General features: G+C 41.7%; 1 protein-coding gene across 14 annotated transcripts in view; it reads right to left on the reverse strand.

Moving 5' to 3' along the window:
• The window catches only part of NEBL (nebulette), a 356,435-nt gene that overhangs the window by 11,961 nt on the left and 320,123 nt on the right, over positions 1-24,351 (reverse strand). For 6 of the 14 annotated variants that reach the window (XM_027073573.2, XM_027073571.2, XM_027073569.2 and 3 more), the window contains 7 exons: positions 23,931-24,023; positions 22,238-22,330; positions 20,654-20,746; positions 19,263-19,367; positions 17,972-18,143; positions 15,482-15,574; positions 14,078-14,281 (listed from right to left, as the gene is read on the reverse strand). In XM_027073573.2, coding sequence (XP_026929374.2) covers positions 14,078-14,281; positions 15,482-15,574; positions 17,972-18,143; positions 19,263-19,367; positions 20,654-20,746; positions 22,238-22,330; positions 23,931-24,023 — 853 coding nt within the window. The remainder of the gene's footprint in view (positions 1-14,077; positions 14,282-15,481; positions 15,575-17,971; positions 18,144-19,262; positions 19,368-20,653; positions 20,747-22,237; positions 22,331-23,930; positions 24,024-24,351) is intronic. The other 8 variants (XM_027073575.2, XM_027073567.2, XM_027073566.2 and 5 more) reach the window with 7 other exon arrangements.

A 24,351-nucleotide genomic window follows, 5' to 3' on the forward strand; every position in this document is an offset into this window, starting at 1 on the left:
TTATCCTGTATGAATAATTTCAAGTCTGGGTTTAAGCCACACGTCCTAATAGGACTTCAGCCACTCTCCCACTGAGCAAGGAAGACCCCCATCATGATGCCACCTGACAATTTTCAAAATCCTTCTGGAGGACACTGCCTGCAAGGACACTGTTACTCCCCCAAGTCAGCATCAGAATGGCGACAAGCACTACAGTCATGCTAAGAATTCAGTTGCAAATATAATAAGTCCAGAAGACTGCTTAACCATTTCTTCTGTAAATTCAAATAATAGATTTACAATGTTGCTCTAGCCAAATATAAGTCGGATATTTAAAGATTCCTACTTACCTATTAATCGCAAAAGGAAACATCCAGATTATGTACTTTCTAGCGCTATGCATATATGCATTACATCTTACCACTTCTTTTCTATATTTGGCTTAGTTGCCCCCAAATAAGAATTTCTAATATATTGTTTTAAGGCTCTGCAGTTCGTAAATATTGGAAAAAGGGGCACTTGGGTGGCTCAGTTCGTTAAGCATCCAACTTCAGCTCAGGGCGTGATCTCAGGGCTCCTGAGTTTGAGCCCCGCATCGGGCTCTGTGCTGACAGCTCAGAGCCTGGAGCCTGTTTCGGATTCGGTGTCTCCCTCTCTCTCTGCCCCTCCCCCACTCATCCCCCCCTCTCTCTTTCTCTTCCTCCCAAAATAAATAAACATTAAAAAAAAAATCACTAAATATTGAAAAAAAGAATCACAAAATAAGCTATTTTTTACATTATCAGCCAGGTACACTTAGTCTCACAAGCCAGCAGTAGGTCGCGATTTCAAAGCTAACTGGTTTTTGTCATGAAAAAATAAGTCTGTGAATCTTCTCTGGCAGAATGGAACCAGGACACAATGTGTTTTGAACAGAACTAGAGAGATTTAGAGTTAGGAATATCTGCTATTTTGCTTCAGAATAATCTAACCAGTTTACTCGTACATTTACATTTGAATATCAACTTGTGTGTTTCTTCTCTGATTTGTTTCTCGGTTTTAGCTATCTAATCCAGGAGAGACTCCCCAACTTGTAACTGTAACACAAACCACACGTAGAAGCAGCATTGTCACTGAGGGAAAAGGAAGTGCTTTTCGCCCCAAATTACAAAGTCTTTAAAAATGTTCTCGTGGCACAAAATCAATAAGGTATGTATCTGTGTCTATGCACACACATGCATGCTATCTCTCAAAACAAAACAAAAAAGAAAATAAAGGAATTCACAATAAAAGAAAATAAAGAAAATAATGGAAATATATATAAATATAGATATAGATATAGATATAGAGATATATAGGTATATAGATACAGATGTATATAGATATATAGATATAGATATATAAATAATATAGAGATAGATAGATAGATATATGTCTATATCTATAACTTTCTGACAAGAAATACATAATTTGGGGCAGTTCTTTGATAAGATGAAAGCAATAAAGAACTTAAGGACAGCAGGGATACAGGGATGCTGTTTCCATTTGGGTAAACCACAGCACTGAATCTAGTGTTCGACACAAGTTATGCCATGACTGAAAGGTCAGTTCATAGCAAATCCCAATTTTCCTCAATGAATACTACCATCCATATTGTGTAAGTCAGTCTCATCCAGAAAGATTCATTATTCAACAATGAAAGAAATTCTCATTATGCTATTGTAGAGGATAGTCTATAAATACCTGTTAGATAAATAGACATAACCTATTTTTAAAGACTTTAAAACAGACTAGGCATGTGGTTTATTCTTGCACTAATCAATTCAAATACTGACCCTTGGGAAAAGCATCAGTCCACAAGTAGTTCCCAAATACAGTTTTATATTAGACACCCTTCGTGACAAGGCACACTAAATATCATATATAGACACATCTCAGGCTTGGGAACACTTCTGAATGAGCAAGTATATATTTTTTCAACCAACAGACATATACGAAACTGAATCAATGTGTCCCTGACGTGATTTGAAGACAGGGAAATGTGGGCAAATGAACATAATGGATTGCCTGGGCCTTGCAGAGCCCAAGGTTCAGTTTAAGGTAAGTGGCTGGGGCTGAAGAAATAGGCAGGTACCAAGAGTCACAGTCAAGTAGGGAGATGGGGAACAGGCCCCTGGAATCAAAGGCATGCAATTTTAAAGATATTTTGACAGGATCTAGGTAAGAATCTGACAGACTAGTAAACAAGTTCAGTACACAAGGGTCAGATATATGCTGTAAGATAAAGATCCAAGGCAGAATGTCTGAAAAAATGTGGAACGGGCAGATCAGGAACATTTTTGGAATAAGAATAGGCAAGGAGTAGGGAATCTGGCCGCAAGAGAGGAAACACACAACAGTGAGCTTGGGCAACAGGAGATAATGACCAAACAAAAGGCAGAGACTCAACACAACGTCACCCGGCTGCATCAGCCCGTGGAAATTTTAAGTAGTTCCTGTAAAAAGTCAGGATCCAATCCCCATGACCTACTAGCCTGGGGCGGGAGGATGTGGGGCACCTGGATGAAATAGGAAGTCGGGGCAGGAAAGGAAATGCATGACTACAAAGGTAACATTGTGACTGTTTTATCTCTAAGACAGATATGCAAATATGTGTATCTTCTCAGTCCGCCATCCAACTTGGATGTTAAATTTGATCCCTAAAACCCAAAACTACTCTTTCCATTTTCACTGCTGATGTTCAACATGAAAAACTCATTCTGTCCTTTCCATGTACATCACTTCACAATTTACAAAGCTCTTCCAAAGTTTTCTCATTTGACACATATGCTATGGCCACATTTATCTCCTTCCCGATGATCAAACCTTCTCTTTCTCCCCAATCAACTAGGCTTCGCAGGAAATATATTTCTAATGTTTTATTGTTTGCTACTTTCAGCGTCAGATGTTTCTCCTTCACACACATATGGAACCCTTTGATTTAATTTTGGCAAATCAATGAAAGACACATGTGCATCTTGGAACAAGTGCTATTCATTAGGACTTGATCCTTTTCCCAGCTTCACACTCAGAAGAGGAAACTTGTGACGCTGCTTTCATTCCCAGTCTATTGATATCAGCAATAGGAGTTTTTCTCTAAGGACTTCAAATTCAATCAGAATCCTGAACCTTTTTCTCCAGGAACGAACTAAAAGTTTCTACCAGTTTACAATATGTGCTTTTTTGCAGGCTAGAGGCACCAGCTAGATGGCTACATGTGATCAGGTAATAGCTGACAATAGGATTTTACATTATAAAGGACTCATTTATTTTCCTATAGATTAGTTTCATCACAGAAATTTATCTCAGAAATTGACCACAGAAGTATCTCAGCTATCAACTCTTTAAATCTTCCTGCACTTAAACGAAGACAGGAAAACATCACTTTTTGACAGATACCGCGCACTTCTCAAATTCAGATTGGAAGCAGCTCTCACATACAGGGAAATAATGCGACTGAAATTTTCTTGTTGAAGGCATTTTCCTTACGGAAGTCAGGCTAAGAAGGAGTTGGACTTTTTCAGGGGGCTAGAGCTTCCCATCGGTAGTCAGAAACCAAAAGTAGTGGCTTCCCTAGAAATTTTAAACAAAGACAAAATTTTATTTTAAACGAAGACAAAAATACGAAGAGTTCAAAATCAAGAGTGTACTTCCTACTAAGCAGTTCTGGCTTTCTAATTTTAAGACTATGCTCACCGTTAAAAACAAATGGTTTTGTTGTATTTGGGTAGACTACCACTCATAAAGCATAAAACATAAATCCTCAATGCACAAAGAGGATCAACAGAAAAATTAATGCAGAGACCAAGCAAAGGATTGTGACGTTATGGACACTGCTCCTATGAAAGGAGATTTTGAAACACCGCTGGTTGGATGCATATCCATCACTTTCAAAATATACTAATAGTTTAGTATTGTGCCTGCATTTACTATTTCTGTTCTCAGCTTAGTGGTAAATTTAACTTTTAATGATGGCTATTATCCTTCGGAACTCAGGGTGCATTCTGGGGTCTTTGCTGTGTCTAGGACAGGGGCGACTTGTGCTGGCACTTTGTCTCCTCTCGTTCACCCTTTATTCATCGAGCATTCGCGGCCCTGCACTGTGTACAAGAAGCAAAGCTAAATGGCACCTTTCATTCTCTGCCACCAGGGAGTTCATGATCAAACAATAAACTAGAATACACCGAGACGGAAGCGATACGAGGTATGAATTTCAGAAGTCCTTACTCAGGACAGTTGTCACAAGTGAAATAAAACATTGAAATGAGAGGTCTTTATGTGAGAACAGAAGTGTTAATGTAGGAATAATTTACTGATTTCTTGGTTATGAAAGGTCACCAGCTGACTCAGGCTTTGTAATAAACAGAGGTTACCAGGGCACCTGGGTGGCTCAGTCGGTTAAGCGGCCGACTTCGGCTCAGGTCATGATCTCGCGGTCCGTGAGTTCGAGCCCCGCGTCAGGCTCTGTGCTGACAGCTCAGAGCCTGGAGCCTGTTTCCGATTCTGTGTCTCCCTCTCTCTGACCCTCCCCCGTTCATGCTCTGTCTCTCTCTGTCTCAAAAATAAATAAAATGTTAAAAAAAAATTTAAAAAAAATAAAATAAATAAAATAAAAAATAAACAGAGGTTACCATGTTATGGTCCAGAGAAACATCTTCCGTTACTGCTTAAAAAAATAAAGAAGTAAAAGTAAAAAGGCTATTATTGCACTGTTACCCTCAGCCACATTAGCTGTAATTAGATTTAATAAATTAAAGACTGATACCAAGTTTCAGTGATTTAGCACATGTAACAAAGCGGTCTCTTTGTATTTCAGATCAAACTTTAATTTGAATGTATTTATGTGTCAACAATATTAAGTGTCTGTTTTGTTGGTACTTTTCTAGATGTAGTTACAGACTAGAGAACAAAGCAGGCAGAACGATTCTGTTCTAATAGAGTTTATACTCTGGGGGAGACATAATTAGTTAATACATAATGCAATACAGTATCAGATGATAAAAAGGATGATAGCTATGTACCCAGAAACAGAATTGCTAGATCATATTGAAATTCTATTTTTAATTTTTTGAGGAACCTCCACGCTGTCTTCCATGGTGGCTGTACCATTCTACATTGCCACCAACAAAGTATACGGGTTCCAATTTCTCCACATCCTCGCCAACATTTATCTTCTTTTGTTTGTTTGAGTTTTTTTGTCTGTCTGTTTGTTTTTGGACAATAGCCATCCTAACAGATATGACATCATGTCACATTGTTGTTTTGATCTGCATGTACCTGATCTGGAAGAGATATCTGTGGCTCCTGGCTCACTGCAGCACTATTCACAATAGCCAAGAAATGAATATAGCCCAAATGACCATTGACAGATGAATGGATGAAGGAAATGATATATACATATGATGGAATATCACTCAGTCTTGAAAAAGAAAGAAATCCTACCATTTGTGACAACATGGATGAACCTAGAGAACGTTATACTGAGTGAAACAAGCCAATGATAGGACACGATTCTACTTATACGAGGTATCCAAAATAGTCAAATTCATAAAGCAGAAAACAGAATGACAGTTGCCAAGGGCAGAGGGAGAGGAAAATGGGAAATTGTTGTTGCTCACTGAGTATAAAGCTTCTGAGATCTGCCGTACAACATAGTACCTCTAGTTAACAATACTGTATGTTGTATGGAAACCAATTTGACAATAAAGTATATAAAAAAAGATAAAATGTAATATACAAATTATCTAATATACAAATGCATGAATATAAAGTTAGGTAAATAGTAAAAGAATTAAAAAAAATACTGTATTGTGCGCTGGAAAAGATGTTAAGAGGTTAGTTCTCATGTTAAGTGTTCTTATCAATCATACACACACACACACCAAACACACACACACACACACACACACACACACACACACACAAGAACACAAGGAAATTTTTAGAGATGGTGGATATGTTTAGTATCTTGATTGTGGTGATGGTATCATGGGTATATGCATATGTCCAAACTCATCAAAATTTTGATATTAAATACGTGCAAATTTTGTTTATCAATAAAGCTTAAAAGAAGAGTTACAGAGAAAAATAAAGCAGGGTAAAGGGATAGAGACTTATGGGTGTACGTAGATTGAGAGTTTTCCAGGTAGAGTGGTCAAGGAAAGCGTTTCTGATGAGCTGACATTTAATCAGAGACCTGAACCAAGGGAGGCAAGCCACAAAGCACCTCAAAACACTTGGGAGTGTTCCAGGCAAAGGGACCAGTGATTGCAAAGAGCCCACGGTGAGAGGACACCTAACGCCGGGAGGTCTGTGTGGCTGGAGCAGACAGTCTGGCAGAAAAGGAAACTGGAGACATGACCAAGTAAGTACCAGACCGTGCAACACCTTGTAGTCTACGGATCTTGGTTTTTAGTTGAAGTGTGATTGGAGCTATTGGAGAATTTTGAGCAAGCATGTATGTGATCTGATGCAGGGTTTTAAAGGATCATTGGTCACTGGGCAGAGGTCAGCTCGGAGAGAGGCAAAAATGAAATTATAAAGATCAGGAGCCTATTTCGGAGATCTCCAGGAGCCGGGATGGGATTTGCTCAGGATGTACCGCGACTAGCAAGGAGGGGATAGATTTGGGACAGATCTGTAGTGAACAGAGTCAACAGGTTTACAGACGGATTGAATACGAAGTGGGAGAGGAAGAAAGGTAATGAGGACGTCACGGGTATTGTTGGTCTAGTGTTGTGAATGATTGCATCACCAGCTGAGATGGTGAACAAAGACAAGAACAGATGTTTGTTTGTTTGTGTGGGAAGATAGGAAATTAGACACTGGTTCCACACGTAGGATTTGATACGCCTATGAAGCAGCCAGCAGTAGGCTATTTTGTCTGGAGTCTGGAAGTTGTGAGAGTAGGAAGATGCCATGAATTTGGAGTTTCTGCTCTTCTACATCGATGCTGAATATCAACAATAAGAGACACTGTGACGTCTGAAATAAAAATCCACACTGCTGTCTCTACACCATGAGCCCCTCTACAAGACTGTGAAGAAGGCCTTCTGGTCATGGGATGCCCAAGAAGTCGGTTCTCTTGGTAGGATCTAAATCATCCAATGCAGACTAGATCCGTAGATAAGCTCCTAGAGGGGATTAAACTTCCAAGCCACAGATTCAATTACCTACCAGTCTAGAGAACGGGTCCTCTACGTAGCCTCCAACTCTCCTGCTGGATAGAGCCCAAGGAGAGGGCCCACAAATAACATTCACTTGCACCCTGTCCCTGAGGAGGCTGTGGCTTGGCACTCCCCACACTCTGGTCTGGTCTTCAACCCATTTCTTAGACACACGGCCCCTGGGCTTAAGACATGCCAGAGCACCCCAAGTTTCCCATATGCTCATAAGCTACTTTTCGGCCCCAAACACTCCTTTCCCGTGCCCCCACCTGGCTGATTCCAACTCTCTGTGTCTGTCCATCACAACGCCTTCCTGGATACAATGGCTTCATGCATCTGGCTCTCTCGTCCGAATGTGAGTTATTCGAGGGTAACAACTAGACCTTTAATTTTTCGGTTTCTAGCGTCTCCCACACGTAGGAGATAAATGTTTTGTGGATAAACAGATGGAGTTATGGGTGCCTTGAAAACACTCACAGGTTTAGGACAATCGGCTCCCTAATTGGTGCACTGCCCTCTTGGTACACCTACAGACAATCTACTGAGAGTTCCAGAATGTGCCGAAGCATCTCTCACAAGAGGGCGTAGGACACGGGCTAGAATGCTATAATAAGCACAGCCCAGACAGGGCGGCCACAGAATTCAGAAGCTTGTTTTCCATCAGTGAAGGCAGGACAAGGTCATCCCACCAAGACTCCTTCACAACAGAACTGAAAAAGCTCACAAGGCTGGAAAACCAAAAATGTCCATTTTAAAAAGTACATCTGTCTTTCTTTCCCTGTCGCAGCCCCACACCCTTGTACGCTCTCAAGGGAAACAGAAGCACATAAAATACCTGAAGCAAAATGAAACACGAGTTCAAACTGAGAAGGGTAGACACTGGGCAAGACTGCAAACACACAGGAACACCAGCAACACAGAACACTGCGAGTTAGGGGAGACCAAAGAAATACTAAGTCGTACCAGGAGGCAAATACACGTTGCAGACAAGTGTGTGGAAGACAAACACAGAGATCAAAGAAAACCTTGCAGTGAACCGAGCAGGAGACATCAAGAGTATTTCCAACTCAATGAACTGCGTGTCGAATGAAAACAAGTTAACCTAATCTGATACCAAAAGGCACTAAAGGTAATTTCAAATGATACTATTCAAGAATCAAAACAAAATCAGATCAAGTTTAAATAAAAAGCCTCCTTTATTGAATCAAAGTAACACAGTAGAGATGTAACATGAAAATGCTTTGGTAACTTAATACCTTGGAAAGTAGATGGAAAAGTAAGAAAGCTCAAAATAATCGCATAAGAAAAGGAAAATATTCAGCAATCAAAGCTAGATGGGAAAATATCATGAGAAACACATAAAGAAAACAACGATAAAAACTTAAAGGAGAAGGCTTCTATGCTAATGCTCATGAAAACCAAATGTGAATGACGAAAACAAGGTACTTTTGCCTCAAGGAAATGAGCCGATTGTTTAATCCTTTATCCTAACAATCAGAATTTCCTCTGACTCATAAGAAGAACCCTAAAATGATGACTCTCATAACTGCCCAGCTACTTAATTCACAGAGTAGAACAGATCAATTTTAGAACATAAACGTATTCTCATACATAGAAAAGAAAGCGGGGGGGGGGGGGGGGGAGTTTATGTAAATTTATGGCAAGTAGCTTAGGAAGTGTAAAATATCTTTGAGAGCTTCTTGTTCTATGTCCCTCTTGTTACACAAGTGGACTCTGTGCCTGATCAAGTTAGATGATCTCCAGAGACCTCAGTTCAAGGAGGAGACAGCCAGGGTGAAGTCCAAAGCCTCGTCCTGTGGCACACAGCTGTGTCCACTAAAGTGCAGCATGGTCACACACACACCCTCGACAGCAGGGAGATAACCCAATCTCCAAGGACATCTCTCTGGGACTTAGCACATTTTATCCTATAAAATCCTAATCTGTATCTAAAAAAAAAAAAAAAAAAATCGAGTATGGAAGAAAAGCTGGCGTTTCCAAATACTTACGTTGTCTTTTTTTCTTCATCTTACCACTAACAAGTACGGTTTTAAAATTCTATTCCGTTTCTAGAATGGTACTTAAACCAATACATATGATTAACTAAAGACACCAAAGGTTTTCATCAAACAGCCGTCAAGACCATAAAAGTTGCTTCCTTCTACAGAGTCAATCAGCACCTCCTTCCCAGGGCCCAGCAGAGTACACATTTCAAAGGGGACCCTAAATTTCAAAGAAACTGAGAAGTCATGGGTACTGCTTCTTCCCTTCACCATCAGAAGAAAAAAAAAACAAAACAAAACACTGGGAATGTTTCTATTTTAGGTTATTTTTCAGCTACGCTTTAATGTCCTTGAAACATATCAAAACATCATCCAAACAAAAATGGGAGAATTTCCTTGAAAGCCTTCCACAACAGCCTTTTATTTAAAAAAATAATAATAATTATAGTGTATATATTTATGCACGCAGTTCTAGTTTTTAAGATCTTAGTTTCTTGTATACCCGAAACTACTACCACATTACATGTCAATCATATGTCAATTAAAAAAAAAAAATGAGAAACAGGAAAAAAAAATATTAATTTGGCCATTTCATTCATTCACCCAATACTTGCTGAGTGTTTATTCTTAACGGCTGGTGACAGAGTCGTGAACAAAAGAGCCAATATCTCTCTTGCAGGGCTTCTATTCTAGCGAGGCAGAGACAGACAAGCAAATAAATAGATATATAATATCTCGGATGGTACCAAGTGCTAGTGAAGGAGAAAAAAAGGGACAGACAGGAAAAGTGCTACTTTGTCTCTGGGAGTCAGGGAGGGTGTCTCCAAATAAAGTGACTTCTGAGCAGAATTATGGAGAAAAACGGGGTTCGGCCAAAGCAAATACGGGGATGAGAGGGAATGTTCCAGGCAGGGAAGCAGTTACGTGCGGCAGTACAGGGTGGGAGCTTGCTTGGAAGGTTTGAGGGAAGCGGGGACCACAGGAGTGTTCCGAGAATGGAAAGAAACGAGCTTGGGGAAGCAGCCAGGGCCCAGAGCAGGCAACGGTGAGGATTTGGGTTATATCCAGAATGAAATGGTAGCAGAAAAATGATGTGATTGGACTTTCGGAAAGATCCCTTCTGGCTACCAGGTGGAGGAAAGAGCAGGACAGAGGGCTGGCGGCGTGAGAGGCAAGAGCAGGAACAGGAAAGCGGTCAGGAAGCTACCGTGATGGTCCGAGGCAAGGAGGGCCCCACCGGAAATGCGGAGTGAGGGCAGAGGGGGGCCCAAGCAGTCAGATTCTGCGTATGTTTTTCCCAGTGGAGCTGATAAGATTTGCTAATGGGTTGGAGGGAGGTGTGAGTAAACAACAAGGGTCAAGGATGACTCCAAAGGCTTTGACCTCAGTACCTGGACGGGTGCGGTTGCCATTTAGCAAACTGAAAACCTGGGAAAGAGCAGACTGTTGTGGGGGGAAGGTGGGGGGCGGGGATATTGCTTTGAACATATTGGGTTTGGTATATCACTAATCATCTGAATACAGATACAAGGTGCCAACAGCTGGAATGCGTCTTGCCTCCCTTAAAATAAATGGAGTTGGGAGCATGTTCCCATGTATTCTAAAATCTTTTCAAATTAACACAGACATCTGGTGTTACACATACTTGTATGTACGTTAGAACGCTTACTGGCACATCTTTACTTCTGCTTCGTACTTCAGTATCCATTTTCCAAACTAGGAAACATCACTGAAAGCAGAGCACCTTGACCCCATAACGGGGGGCTGAGAATGACAAGGCATTTTCAAAGGCATTTTTCAAGACATTATTTAAGCTACTGAGATACACCTTCTTGTCAGAAATCCAGCCCCCAACCCCCACCGCCACCTAACATGGCGTCTGAAATTCCTCCATTTTAAAAAATGTAATTATGCTCTCTCAATCAAGGGTTAATCTTACATTCTGGCATAAATACAAGAATATGTATGTATACTGTCTTTCAGTGGAGACATTTTCTCATTCAGTTTGGCATAGAATGGGGTCCTTTTGCTAGAAGTAATCAGAAAAGAGAAGGTATGGCTTGGGAAGAGAAAGAAGAGAGAAGCCAACAATAGTGGGTTTTCACAGTGCAGTCCTGGGGACAGAGAACGGAGAGTCAGCAGGTGCAGAGGGACTGGAGACGTTTGGGGGAGGGGGTCTGAATTCTTCTCTACGCAGGCTCATCCCAGTCCTCATCACTGACACCTTCCACATCTACCTCCAGTGTAGCCTTCCTTCTGGACTCTGATTGCCTACTCGACACCTCCATTCGAACATCTCACCCACACACCATCTCAGTGCTCTGTTCTCTCTCGCAAAGACATTTTTCTCCCAAAGCCTCCTTGGCCCAGTTAACATCATTTAGCATTTGCGTTTCGGCTCAAATCCTCCTTCTCTGGGAAGGCTTCCCTGACATCAAGGCCAGATCAAATTCCCCGGTTGTACATCTTGTGGCCCCCACGCTCTCCCCCTCAAAGCCCCTTCTCTGTTCTTAATTATACATTATGTGGGTCAGTATCTGTTTCATGTCAGAGTCCCCCACCAGACTCCGAGTCCCTTAGAGCAGATGCACATCTCTTTTGCTCACTGCACTATGCATCACCAGATCTGAGCTCTTGGCTGGTGTAAAAGAGCACTCAATAAACATTTGGTGAATAAATGAATGAATGCTGTATTGGGTGCACAGACGTGAAGTCGAAGGGTCACTGCTGAAGCAGAGTCTCTAAGGTACATCGCATCAACTCTAAAACACTGGACTGAGTGAAGTTGACTACGATGGCTCCGAGTTTATTCTTGTATTTGTTTTGCATTTTGCTTGTCTCATCAAACATCGGCATTATTCTGTACCTCCAGAACCACAGAGGACACCAAAGGGAGAAATCAATAACCCCAAGTCCAAAATCAAAAAACTCAAGAAGTTACTGAACCCTTTGTTAGAGAACCACCCACAGAAAAGGGAGGTCCCCCATGACTGTTGTGTCTACAAGACGGCAAAAGTACCTGACAAACATTTCATTAGAATCATAGAGAAAAGAGATCTTTAAAAACGTCCTAGTAAGGCGGGATCTTAAAAACCAAACCAAAACAAACAAACGAAAGGCAAACTCATAGAAACAGCACAAAAGTGGTTGCCCGGGGGCTGGAGTGTGGGGAAAACAGGGAGAGGTTGGAAAGGGGGTACAAACTTGGAGCTATATGAAGAACAAGCTCCGAGAATCTAACGTATAACGTGGTGACGACAGTTGACAACACTGTATTGTATCGTTGAAATTTGCTAGAAAAGTAGAACTTTAACGTTCTCACACACACACACACAAGATAACTATGTGACATGACGGATGTGCTAAGTAACCAGCTGGGGGGGTGGGGGGGAGTCCATTTCACAAATGTACTCACATATCAGACCATCCCAATGGACACTTCGGATACCTTACAATTTCACATGTCAATTGTACCTCAGTAAAACTGAAACATCAAAGAAAACAAAACTTTCGACCCAGCTAAGGCCAGTCTAAATATGCAGTTTAAGATGTATAGGATGTAATTGACTCTAACCTCATAAGTGCTTTATTTGAATGGATGAAAAAAAAAAAAAAAAACACCAATCATACAATTGCAAGGGCTTTCACGGTTTTATCAGGTCTTTGGTCACTTTACTTTCTCCGCAACAGCCCCTCACCCCCATGTTAAGTTGCTCAACATCAAAATTTCCTGCCGTTGGGATGTCAGCGATAGGACCTCTGTGGTTGAAGGGGAAATTCAGGGTTCTTTTTATTCTTATGTGCTTCAGACCCCTCACCTCCTTCCCCGTGGCACTAAAATGGAGCTGTTCCATGGTCTTAACTTTCAATAAGACCTTTGTCAGCAGGATTAGTTGAACATTCAAAATAATTTCAAATAAAAGGTCTAGATGTAATCTGCCGGCTTGGATATAGAAAACAGGAGAAAGGATGACTACATAAAACATAGGGAAGATTATTAACAATGAACAGTATTTTCCAGTTTTGTTTTGTTTTTAAATCTCGTATCTCAAGTATCACAGCCAATTTCTTTTTTTTTTTAATTCTTTTTATGTTTATTTATTTTTGAGAGAGAGAGAGAGAGACAGAATGTGAGCAGGCGAGGGGCAGAGAGAGAGGGAGACACAGAATCTGAAACAGGCTCCAGGCTCTGAGCTGTCAGCACAGAGCCTGACGCGGGGCTCGAACCCACGAACTGTGAGATCATGACCTGAGCTGAAGCCGGACACTCAACCGACTGAGCCACCCACGCGCCCCTACAGCCGATTTCTTTTAGGCAAGATCTAACTCTGTCTGCAAATGTATATCAACGTTAGAACGCACACAAGGGGCGCCTGGGTGGCTCAGTCGGTTAAGCGTCCCACTTTGACTCAGGTGTCATGGTTCCTGAGTCAGAGCCGCACATCGGGCTCTGTGCTTTCGGCTCCTCTCTCTCTGCCCTTCCCCCACTTGCACGCACTCGCTCTCTCTGTCTCAAAATAAATAAGTAAACTTGAAAAAAAGTAATAATAAAATAATAAATGCACACAAATTCATAGCAACCCCTTCTAGCTGTTCCAATATAACTGTAAGATTGATTTCCCTCAATGGAAATCAAACGCAAACTCCACAGAACCCAAATGTCCACTCTGGCTGTGTACCTCCATCACACAATCATGCAACAAACTCACACAGCAGGTCCCAAGACCCTTTTGTCATTAAAAATCCATTGGCGGTGAAAATAGTGAAGAAAGACAGGAAAAAACAAACGTGCAGGAATGCAAATTAGTAGTATAAAAGAAAAGGACTCCACTTTCTGAACAGAATTTAAAATTTTCAAACACACCCAGGCTACACGTTTGTGCAAAGGTGAAGAATGTTAGGCACACTTACGACAGGTTTGCAAAACTGTATTATTGTTCTCTGAGACTGATTCAAATTTACTACCTCCTTCGTCCGATGGCCTGGTTACCTCACTGCAGCATGAAAAGCTGGGGTAAATCTCGGATATTTCTGACTTGTCGTCTCCCAGACCTGTGCCAAAAGTACTGCTCGAATGAGAGCGAGAACGATGTCTCCTATAGTGACTCGCCTTTTCTACAGCGGAAGGAAAATATTCGTATTTGTGATTAAGTGACTTGAAGAACCACAACAAAAAAATTACTGAAAAGTGTAACAAGGACACAAAGCAGGTCTCTTATAAATAAAAATCCCAAAGCTCAGGCATTACAAGTTCTAGCCACCTGTTACCAAACTTCCGCATATGCTGTGTCAAGTGCATCAAGGTTGAACAATCACTTATGCTCATTTTAAGTGTAGATTTTAAAGGAGAAATGGGGGTGGGGTGGGGAATTAACAAGAACTAAGGAAACACTAGCAAACTAAAATGTTTCTATCAAACCTAGCATCTGGTTATATGTAATTGTTTTCAAGAATCGCCAAGCGTAAGTATTTGTTGCCTTTTCTTTATCTTCAGAAAATTTAATGAGAGCTTGGCTGCTTATGTAGATCAAACCAAGGACAAAAGTATTAGAGTCCCTATTTTCCCTTGGGCTTTCCATTTTATTAATGTCAGTAATTAAATGTAGAATATAAATCAGGGGGTAGAGACAGACCCAAAGGATATAATACATCTATTTATATTGTTTGAAATAACTGCATAACTGTCAAGGCTTCTGTGTGTTCAACACTGTCTGAAAGTCTGAAATGTCAAAGCATGCTATCCCTGTACCCAAATATCCAAGCCATTCGGTTTTTGCTTTTAATTAGAAACACGCGGTCTAAATTAAAAGTCGAGTGAACTTGCGACATACGCCATAAATTCTGCATTATACGAAAACTCAGAGATAAATTTTAAGGGTACCAAAAAGTCTATTTTATTTTAACACATTCATGATGCTATATAGGACACCTCCCCCACCTTTTATATAAAGGAGAAACGAATCTCCTTTATATCTTAGCAGTTTAACGCAATCCAAATAATTGCATTTGAAAGCCCAGAAAACCTATCAAATCACATTCACTAATGAAAAGCAGAAACGAGGAAGCTCTGGACACCTTTCTAGGTGAACCTGGGACAACTAATCTATGTCTGATATATTAAAAAGCTGTTTTGTGAGGTTTGTTTTCATGCATGATGAATGGCATTTTAAAGCAGCATGGCATTTTTTTTTTCAAATCCTCAACTTTAAAAATTCACAATTTACAGTTGGCACCAGGTGCCTCTAAGGCTCAGATGAGCTGCACTTTGAGGACAAAACCACGTAAATGAGGAGGAACTCAAAATGTAAGCAGTACCAGAGAGCATATGGAGACTTCTAGACTGAATATTGTCTTCCAGGGGATCAATGTCGAAGATGGAGCCAGGATCTGTGCGCCAAACTTTGAGGTCTTTTACCAAAAGGAAGAAATCAACAAATCAAGAATGAATCTTAAAAAGCCAGCACCGGAGTCAAGCGCAAGTCTGGAAAAAGATGTACATAAGAAGCAAACACGTAGAGGCAAACCCACGGTCCTGCAGACATCAGAGAACAAAGGGACAGTCGCACCCACATGGATTTGGTAAGAAAATCTTGTGAGCAAATTTAAGTTGCCTGGTTTATTTTTCATTGTCCTTCTGTCTGCAGCCTGTGACTCATCACCCAACACACATGCATACCAGACAGCCCCCCGCATCCCTGAGCCCCCAACACTCGTGCTCAAAGAAGTAAAATGTTTGACATAAACTGCTGATTAAGGACATGTGAGTAATTCCCAGGGAGTGACTGAGAGGTTTTTGTCCGAGAAAACCAAAGAAAGAACAAAAACTTCTCTCCTGAGGGCACCTGGGTGGCTCAGTAGAAGCATCCAACTCTTGATTTCGGCTCAGGTCATCTCATGGTTCGTGAGTTCAAGCCCCACGGTGGGCTCCCCACTGACAGTGTGGAGCCTGCTTGGGATTCTCTCTCTCTCTCAAGACATAAATAAGTAAACTTTAAAAACAACTCACTTCAGTTACTCCCTGCCTGGTTCAAAAGTTCGTTTGTGGAATGTACTGCATTTTGGGGCTTCGTAGGGAAGTCCTCAGTGGAAAACAGTCTCCCCCCCAAAAGAAGAAATGCACCGACCACTGGATTACCCAGTAAGGGAATAATTTAGAGACATATATGTTGCATTTAGAAAAAAATAGCGATTTCCAGGGGCACCTGGGTGGCTCAGTCGGTTAAGCGTCCAACTTCGGCTCAGGTCATGATCTCACACTTCGTGAGTTCAAGCCCCGTGTCGGGCTCTGTGCTGACAGTTCAGAGCTCGGAGCCTGCTTCAGATTCTGTGTCTCCCTCTCTCTCTGCCCCTCCCCGACTTATTCTCTCTCTCTCTCTCCCTCCCAAAAATAAACATTTAAAAAAAATTTTTTTTTTTAATTTTTTTTGTTTTCAACATTTATTTATTTTTGGGACAGAGAGAGACAGAGCATGAACGGGGGAGGGGCAGAGAGAGAGGGAGACACAGAATCGGAAACAGGCTCCAGGCTCTGAGCCATCAGCCCAGAGCCTGACGCGGGGCTCGAACTCCCGGACCGCGAGATCGTGACCTGGCTGAAGTCGGACGCTTAACCGACTGCGCCACCCAGGCGCCCCTTAAAAACTTTTTTAAGAAAAGAAAAGAAACGAATTCCATGTTACTTTCAACAAAAACATCTCAACCTATCCACCCAACTGAATATGATTCTTTTAAACAATCAACTTTGGAAGGTGTGCAGAGCTATCTGGAAGGTGTGCCAATCTATTTGGAATCCCTCTTGGAAAAGACTTGCAGATTCACTTAATAATCACTCAACAAACTTATGCCCTGACTTCAGTACCGTTGTTTTATATGAAGACATTACCCTGTCAGATATGCACCTCCGTCCCTCAGCTCACCTCTAATGGCCTTTCACTAGTTCCAAAAGGCAAGCTCTTACTTGTGAAGATGAAGCTAACTTCACATGGAGATTGCTGGTGAGCATGTTGCATGGTTCCCAAAAATATTATCTGAGCTTTAGAACTGGGCTAGCTACAAAAATTCAGACGCTAACTGCTCTGAAGAAGAACAATCATTTGGAAGTATGGGTCGTTTGTGCATACCGAAAACTCAGTAACTGTCCTGTCTAGCCCTGCCTTAGATTCCAGTGTGATCACTGCTGTCTCAGCCACCATTCAAAACTTTGTTCTGAACATGCGCCCAGACGAACTAGGAGGAATAGTGAGAAGTTTCCTTCCTCTCAGATTTATGGCACTTGCAGACAGCTCTCGGTTATCCCCACTCGGGGATAATATCAAAAAAAATATAAGCTCTTCATATTGTGGAATACCATCAGAATCTCTCTGGCACTTCTATTTGTGGTAAAAGGTCCTACATGGGATCGGTTCTATTATTTCTGTCCCCCATGTAGACAATGTCTGCACTACAAGGCATTGCTCAAGTACGTTAGCTAAAGGAAAACAAAACAATTGTCCGGCCTTTGTTATCACTCCTGGCTGGTATCTGGGCCGCTCCTTGGCTTAAGAAGTAAGAACACTCTTAAGACCAGCAAGTTATTGAAGACAGAGAAGGTCCAATAATTCAAAAGATTTGCGACGATAGCTGACAAGGACCATGAATCCCATTCAACGTGGCACAAACAGTTAACACTTAGCCTGTCATCCCTTTTCAATTGGGCACCACATCCAACATTTGAGGACGAGTCCAATGAATAAGGAGGCTGATTCTACAGCGGGGGCAAGGACCACCTTTTTGACCGTGCACACCTGCTGAGAACCGTCAGCTTACCAACAATGATTCCAGGTCTCCGGTCCATCTCCACAATGTGAGGATGGACGCCCTTGTAGGCCGCATCGCTGACAACTTGGGTGTTCTTCCTCACTCGCTCTGTCACGGGGTCATCTACAACAGGAGTAAAGCCTCTGCCCTTTGTCTTTTCAAAATCTTCATGATATTTTACCTGAAAAAAAGGAAAAACAACATAAACTCCAACTGAAATTTCCTGATTGTTAACAGAGCTCACACAATTTCGACATAACGGCAACTGTTACAGAATCAACTACATCTAGACTATTTTCCACACAGATGAGTCTTTTCCAATTACTCCAAAAATAGTGTCTGAAATGTCAGCTTCCTAGCATCAGAAATCAAGTGCTGAGATTTTCACAATGGTTTTCCTCATTATGGTGAGAAGCTCTTTTAAATTATATATAAACCGGTATATCAGTGAGAAGGTTTAAAAGATATATATTGTTTAATCCTGGCGATTTCCTAAAATGTACTAACTTAGGTACAAATTAATTTGCTATTTTTTAAATTTTAATAGGTTTTAAAATGATACTCTATTTCCACACATTGACATGATTTTTTTTGTGTATATATACACACACACACACGTGTGTGTGTGTATATATATATATGTTATATATATATATATATACACACAGTGTGTATATATATTATATACACACTGTGTGTATATATATATATTATATATATACACAGTGTGTGTATATATATATATTATATATATATTTTATATATATATATATATACACAGTTCAAAACACACATTTTTTTCATGTTCTGATATTGGATTACGGTGGTAGTTATTCAATTCTATAAATCTTACTATATACCACTGAATTGCACACTTTAAATGAAGAAACCTTATGGCCGATAAATTATATCTCAGGCAACTGCTTTAAAAAAAAACATACCTAACTTTTACATTCTTTGCAACATGTAAACATACCAAGCTCTGTCTTCAGATTAACTGAAAAGAAGTCCAAGCAAATGTCTTTCACAAAATGCATTTAGAGTAGTCATGTTAGAAATAAAAACACACCCCAAATATCACTGAGAAAAATTACTTTATTAGACTAAATATTTCCATTACATTTCAGTGTGGTTAGCGGTCACCCCCCCCCCCCGCAAAGGAGGGTCCCATCTGCGTTTTGCTTTGCATTCATGCTGGTTAGTTATCCAGATTAATGGTGAACAACGCCTTCTGTATACCGGGTGGGGCCGTTCCTTAGTATGTTTTAGTCATGAGAAGAAGGAGCTGGTTGTACCCTACCATGGAAATATGATTTTGTGCTTCTTTGACATATCTCAGACCAGGCGTATCTAAAATCAGACTTGGTCTACCTTTCATCTGTTTATGGTCCTGGGTATATTTTACCTGCAAAGGACACAGTAGAACGTACTTAAACAACACGACAATTGTAAGAGAAAGCATTACGCCACGTTTTCAAACTTTCCAAATGAGTGACACATCTACAACAAATTCAAAATGATTCCCCAAGTAAGTTGTTCAGTGAATTACATGTCATTCTAGGGTAACAATCTAAAATTTTGCTCTCAAAGTTCACTTTTAAAAACTAAAGCAAAAACCACCTAAATCTCTCGATTAACCGAAAACCAACGTGTGAGTGAGCAATATCCACTAACAGTGTAGTCGGGAACAGTGGAAAAATCCACACTAAATTAAACAGGAAAAATCCACACTAAATGAAACCTAAATTTATTTTTCTGTTTCTAATATTTCCCCGTTTGCCACCATAACACTGCTGAAGAATATATACCTACCAAGTCCAAGCATCCCTCTATTTCCTTTTATTTTTTTTTCCCCATTGTGGAGAATAAGAAACTGTGAGTATCAGATCTAATTTCCTTCTAAGCGGCCACAGCTTAAAGGTAATTTATGTCAAATATGGTCAGCATCTCTGGACAGAAATGCCACTGGTGAACTGTAAACCGTAAACCCTAAATGCTGATTCCCAGGCATGAGCTATCTTCTTGATAACTGACCAGCAGAACTCTGCTATCTATGAAGCTGGTTATGCATGATATGAGGAAAGCAACGATTGAGGACCTGAGGACACATGTGCAATTCGGAACTGAAGCCCTGATATTTACTAAAAGAAAGCATACAATCCAAATAAGACACTGATGTGCACCACGGGCCTTTAATGAATAACTGAATGCTATACGCAATGCATTTAAAGATTTTTTTCCCTCTAGGTCCCTACTCTGGAGTAATGAGTCATTTCTGATTTTGTTTTGCAGAGAACATCTAACAATTCACATTCAATGGGATACATCTGCACAATGACAATTATTTAACTTACGCATCAAAGACTTCACCACTTTCAAAGACACTGGCTAAAATAACATGAATCATTGTTTAAAGGAGCATAATATAGTTTAAAACTAAACTTTGAATGTAACCATTGGTCACATCTGGAAATACCGAGGAAGGGCTTGCATGATGACGTCAAGTTGCACAACGGCAGCTTTTGGAAATCATCTGAAATTACACGTGGACCTACTGCATGTATCACAAATGTTTCTTGAGAGTACGTTTTATTTTCACGGGGGCAAAAAAACAACAACAAGAAAAAGACTGCAAGTAAATAATAAAGGACGCATCCTTTGTAACAGACCAAAATGAAAAAAGCAACTTGCCGAACTAAGATTTTCTTGATTCTTCTTCACTCTTTCCATTTCAGGAGTTACGCTTAAAGCTGTGGCTCTTCCCAGCTGACCTTTATAATAAACCTATCATTGCGGAGAATAAAAAATAAAGAGCACGGTGAATCAATTCACCTACATAAGAGTCTCACAGTAGCTATTTTAAAGAGCTAGCCGAGAAAAGGGCACAACGGAAAAAAGAGGATGGTATCGGAGGGCTAGCCATATTTAAAAGGCTTGCATCTGAAATCAATTTGAATTCATCCCATTGCGTCTCTGGCTGGGAATGACGTCACCGTGAATACACTCAAATACATGGGCATACTGTCAGGAAAGCAGACATGAGCACTGCATCACAAAGGAACATGGTAAGAAATGTTGCCTTAAAGGCACTCGTACCCATATACTGTTGCAGTCTGTTAGTAATTAACTGTAGCAGGGTTTTCAAAAAGATGCCTAAATAGGTGACTGTGGTCATCCAAAAACTGGTCACTGCACTTCCCATGACCCCATTCTTCCTTCTCAATAACTAAGTTCCTTTCTGAGAGTAATGGAGTTATATCAACCTTGCCCCTAGATATATCGGGCAGAGATGGGCACCTACTTCTCCAAAACACAGTTGTTAGGAAAATGGCCAAACAACAGCCTGCCTTTGTTTTATGATCTGCCCCCAAAGACTTTAAAGGTTTGAAGAATAAAATATTTCTTTGAACCTAATAGATTTCTAGATTTCCTCTTCCAGAGAACCCAATTACTGTTTTTTTTCATCTTTGAGAGAGAGAGACACAATGTGAGCAGGGGAGGGGCAGAGAGAGAGGGAGACCACAGAATCCGAAGCAGGCTCCAGGCTCTGAGCTGTCAGCACAGAGCCTGACGCGGGGCTCAGACTCAAGAACCCGCGAGATCATAACCTGAGCCAAAGTCAGACACTTAACCCACTGAGCTACCCAGGCACCCGCAGAGAACCCAATCTGTATGTTAATGACTTCAAAAAAAGATGCTCTTTTTGAACTACACCTAGGGATTACAAAAACAGAAAGGGGTTAAGAACAGGCCAGGAGTTGGTGCTCGAGGAAAAACGAACAGCCCCCTTTACAAGTGCCCTGAAAAATGGGCCTGTCCCGTGTGACCTGCGCAGGCTTGCACACTTTATAATTTTACCCCCCAAGTCATCATCCAAAAATAAAGTGACGAGAGCTGGGAGTGGGCGACAGGGCTGGACAGGCTAACAAACAAGAACACATACAGGTAAGAAAGGCAGTGGGAAAGCTTATTCGAAGGGCCAAGATGCTAGGAGCCATCGCCGCATCCCTTTGTGGAACGACAGCAACTGTAAGCGTGCAGACAAGAGGGAGCCACGATAATCGGTCGCCAAAAATCGTAATTGGCGGCCACTGGGAACTCTGGAGCCCGGAATGCCTGGCTGTACCCATACCTAACACTCCACACCATTTCAAGTTAGACAGGCAGTCAACTGAGAGCACAGTATCAACTTGAGAACTTTATAAACACAACTCTTCACTGACATGTTGAGAATACGTTTGCTGTCATAAGGAAAAAAAGTTACTAAGGTCACACATTGCTGAGGTTCTTCTGGTTTTCTTTAGCTCTCTTCAGCTCTGGTGGATCAGAAATTGAAGTTGCTTGTTTAACCCCTCCTTTGTATTTTACCTGCAGAGGATAAATGAGAATTTTAGTAGATAGCAGAATGGTCAACACACACACACACACACACACACACACACACACCCCACAGAGCATGAGCCTCAAAATTAACCCTATCTTTCCACACTTGTCCCCACAGGAGACATGCAGAAACCGGTCAGTTCATGTCCACACCTGGATCCTTACTCTTCTGATGTGGCAAGCACAAAATGGCATTGTGCTTCTTTAAAATGATGTTTCAAGGGGTGCCTGGGGGGCTCAGTCGGTTGAGCGTCCGACTTCAGCTCAGGTCACGATCGTGTGATTCCTGGGTTCGAGCCCCACATCGGGCTCGCTGCTGTCAGCCTGTCAGCGCAGAGCCCGCTCAGGAACCTCTGTCCGCCTCTCTCTGCCCCTCCCCCGCTTGCACTCTCCCCCAAATAAATACATTTTTTAAATAAATAAATAAATAAATAAATGATGGTTTCAATAAATATTTTGCTGTTCAATGCCAAAGCAAACTGCAAATCCCACCACTAAAAGCAATGGGAATATAGGGGAGAAACACAGGAATGAACCATTCCAAGAGAACCACAGCGAAGCTGCTGGCCCAGCCTGGGCCATTTACTCTCATTCTGGAGGACCATTGGTCCTCTGGAGGACCATTTACTCTCATTCTGACCTGGGGCTTCCACCTTCAAAAGAAGCTAAAGATCTCTCCCTCCTACTGCCTTCCAGGGATATTATAAGGATCAGGTGGTGTTCAGCCTGATTTTCTCCTCTACCTGTAAGAACTCACACTCACATTGTAAAGTCTTTCAAAACTACCTGTTTGGGAGAAGAACGCTATTGTTTATACTGGTAAAAGTTCCACAAAAGGGTCCAAAAAATGGGAAAAATAGCTAGCAGGGGGCACCTGGGGTCCCCAGGGGCACCCAGGGAGACCTGGGGTCAAATCCCAGCTCGGCCCTTCAAACTGTGGGTCCCTGGCATGTCCTCTGACCTCTCCAAGACTCAGCTTCCCACACCTACAAACCAGAGAAATAAATCGCGCCGACCTCACGGGTTCACAGAAAGCGTTCAGCACACATGCCATATTGGAAGTATCTCACGATTATTAACTCTCGTTCCTTTATTAGCAATAAATCATTGATGATTGACTAATGTTTTTCATTTTATTTACAAGGTTCCCTGCCTTGACGGTATGTCTTAGCAGCCCAGTCAAGCCGGGTCTTCTCCTGCTCTATTCTAACAACTAAATTCTTCTTCTCAGGTTGACAACACACCCACTTCTCTCCAGGTCCTTCCCCAAAAGGAGAGATTTACCCACGAACCTATGAGGCCCGTGGAGACAGGAACTAGGTCTCACCCATCTCTGTGTACCAGTAACCAGGATCACGCCTGGCGCGCTGGGGTGCTTAACAAAGGCTTCTTGACTAAACGACCACGGCTAAATCATAGCCAGACAATCCCAAACTTCCCAGATCGCACCGGAGAACCAAAGTTCCTGCCCTTGAGCATGGGACTGCAGAAAAGAGCATCCGATCCGTAGAGGGCTCGAGCTTTGCGGAGACCACTGTGAAGAATAAAAGTGTGTGACGCTTGCTAACACAGAGGAAACACTTGCCGCACTCAGCTGCTCCTGGTTTCTCCTCACCCTCTCCATCTCTGGCGTGACGCTCACCGGCGTGGCTTTGTGGCACGGCTCTTTGTACCGGAGCTGAGAGACAGACAAGGTGCGAGACAGGGTGGGGTTATGTGAAGGAAAGGTGCGCCCACAGTCTGCAACAGATTAAAAGAAGCGTCCTTAGGAGTTCACGGGGACCTGCGCATCGCCAGCAGACTTCACCATCGCCACGAGCCCAGGCTGCAAGCTTGTTCTCGCCCGAATGTTTTTGAACTCTACCTTTGGCTGTTACTCTTTGCGTCGCATCATTTGTCGGGGGCCCCTCCGAGTGTGATCGGTACCGGGAATAATAAGTGATCCCTTCCGTGAGTTCCTTTCTTCAGAGCACAAAGGCAACGTTAGCAAACTACCATTTCGTATT

Source organism: Acinonyx jubatus, chromosome B4, assembly GCF_027475565.1.
Source record: "Acinonyx jubatus isolate Ajub_Pintada_27869175 chromosome B4, VMU_Ajub_asm_v1.0, whole genome shotgun sequence".
NCBI lineage: Eukaryota > Metazoa > Chordata > Mammalia > Carnivora > Felidae > Acinonyx > Acinonyx jubatus.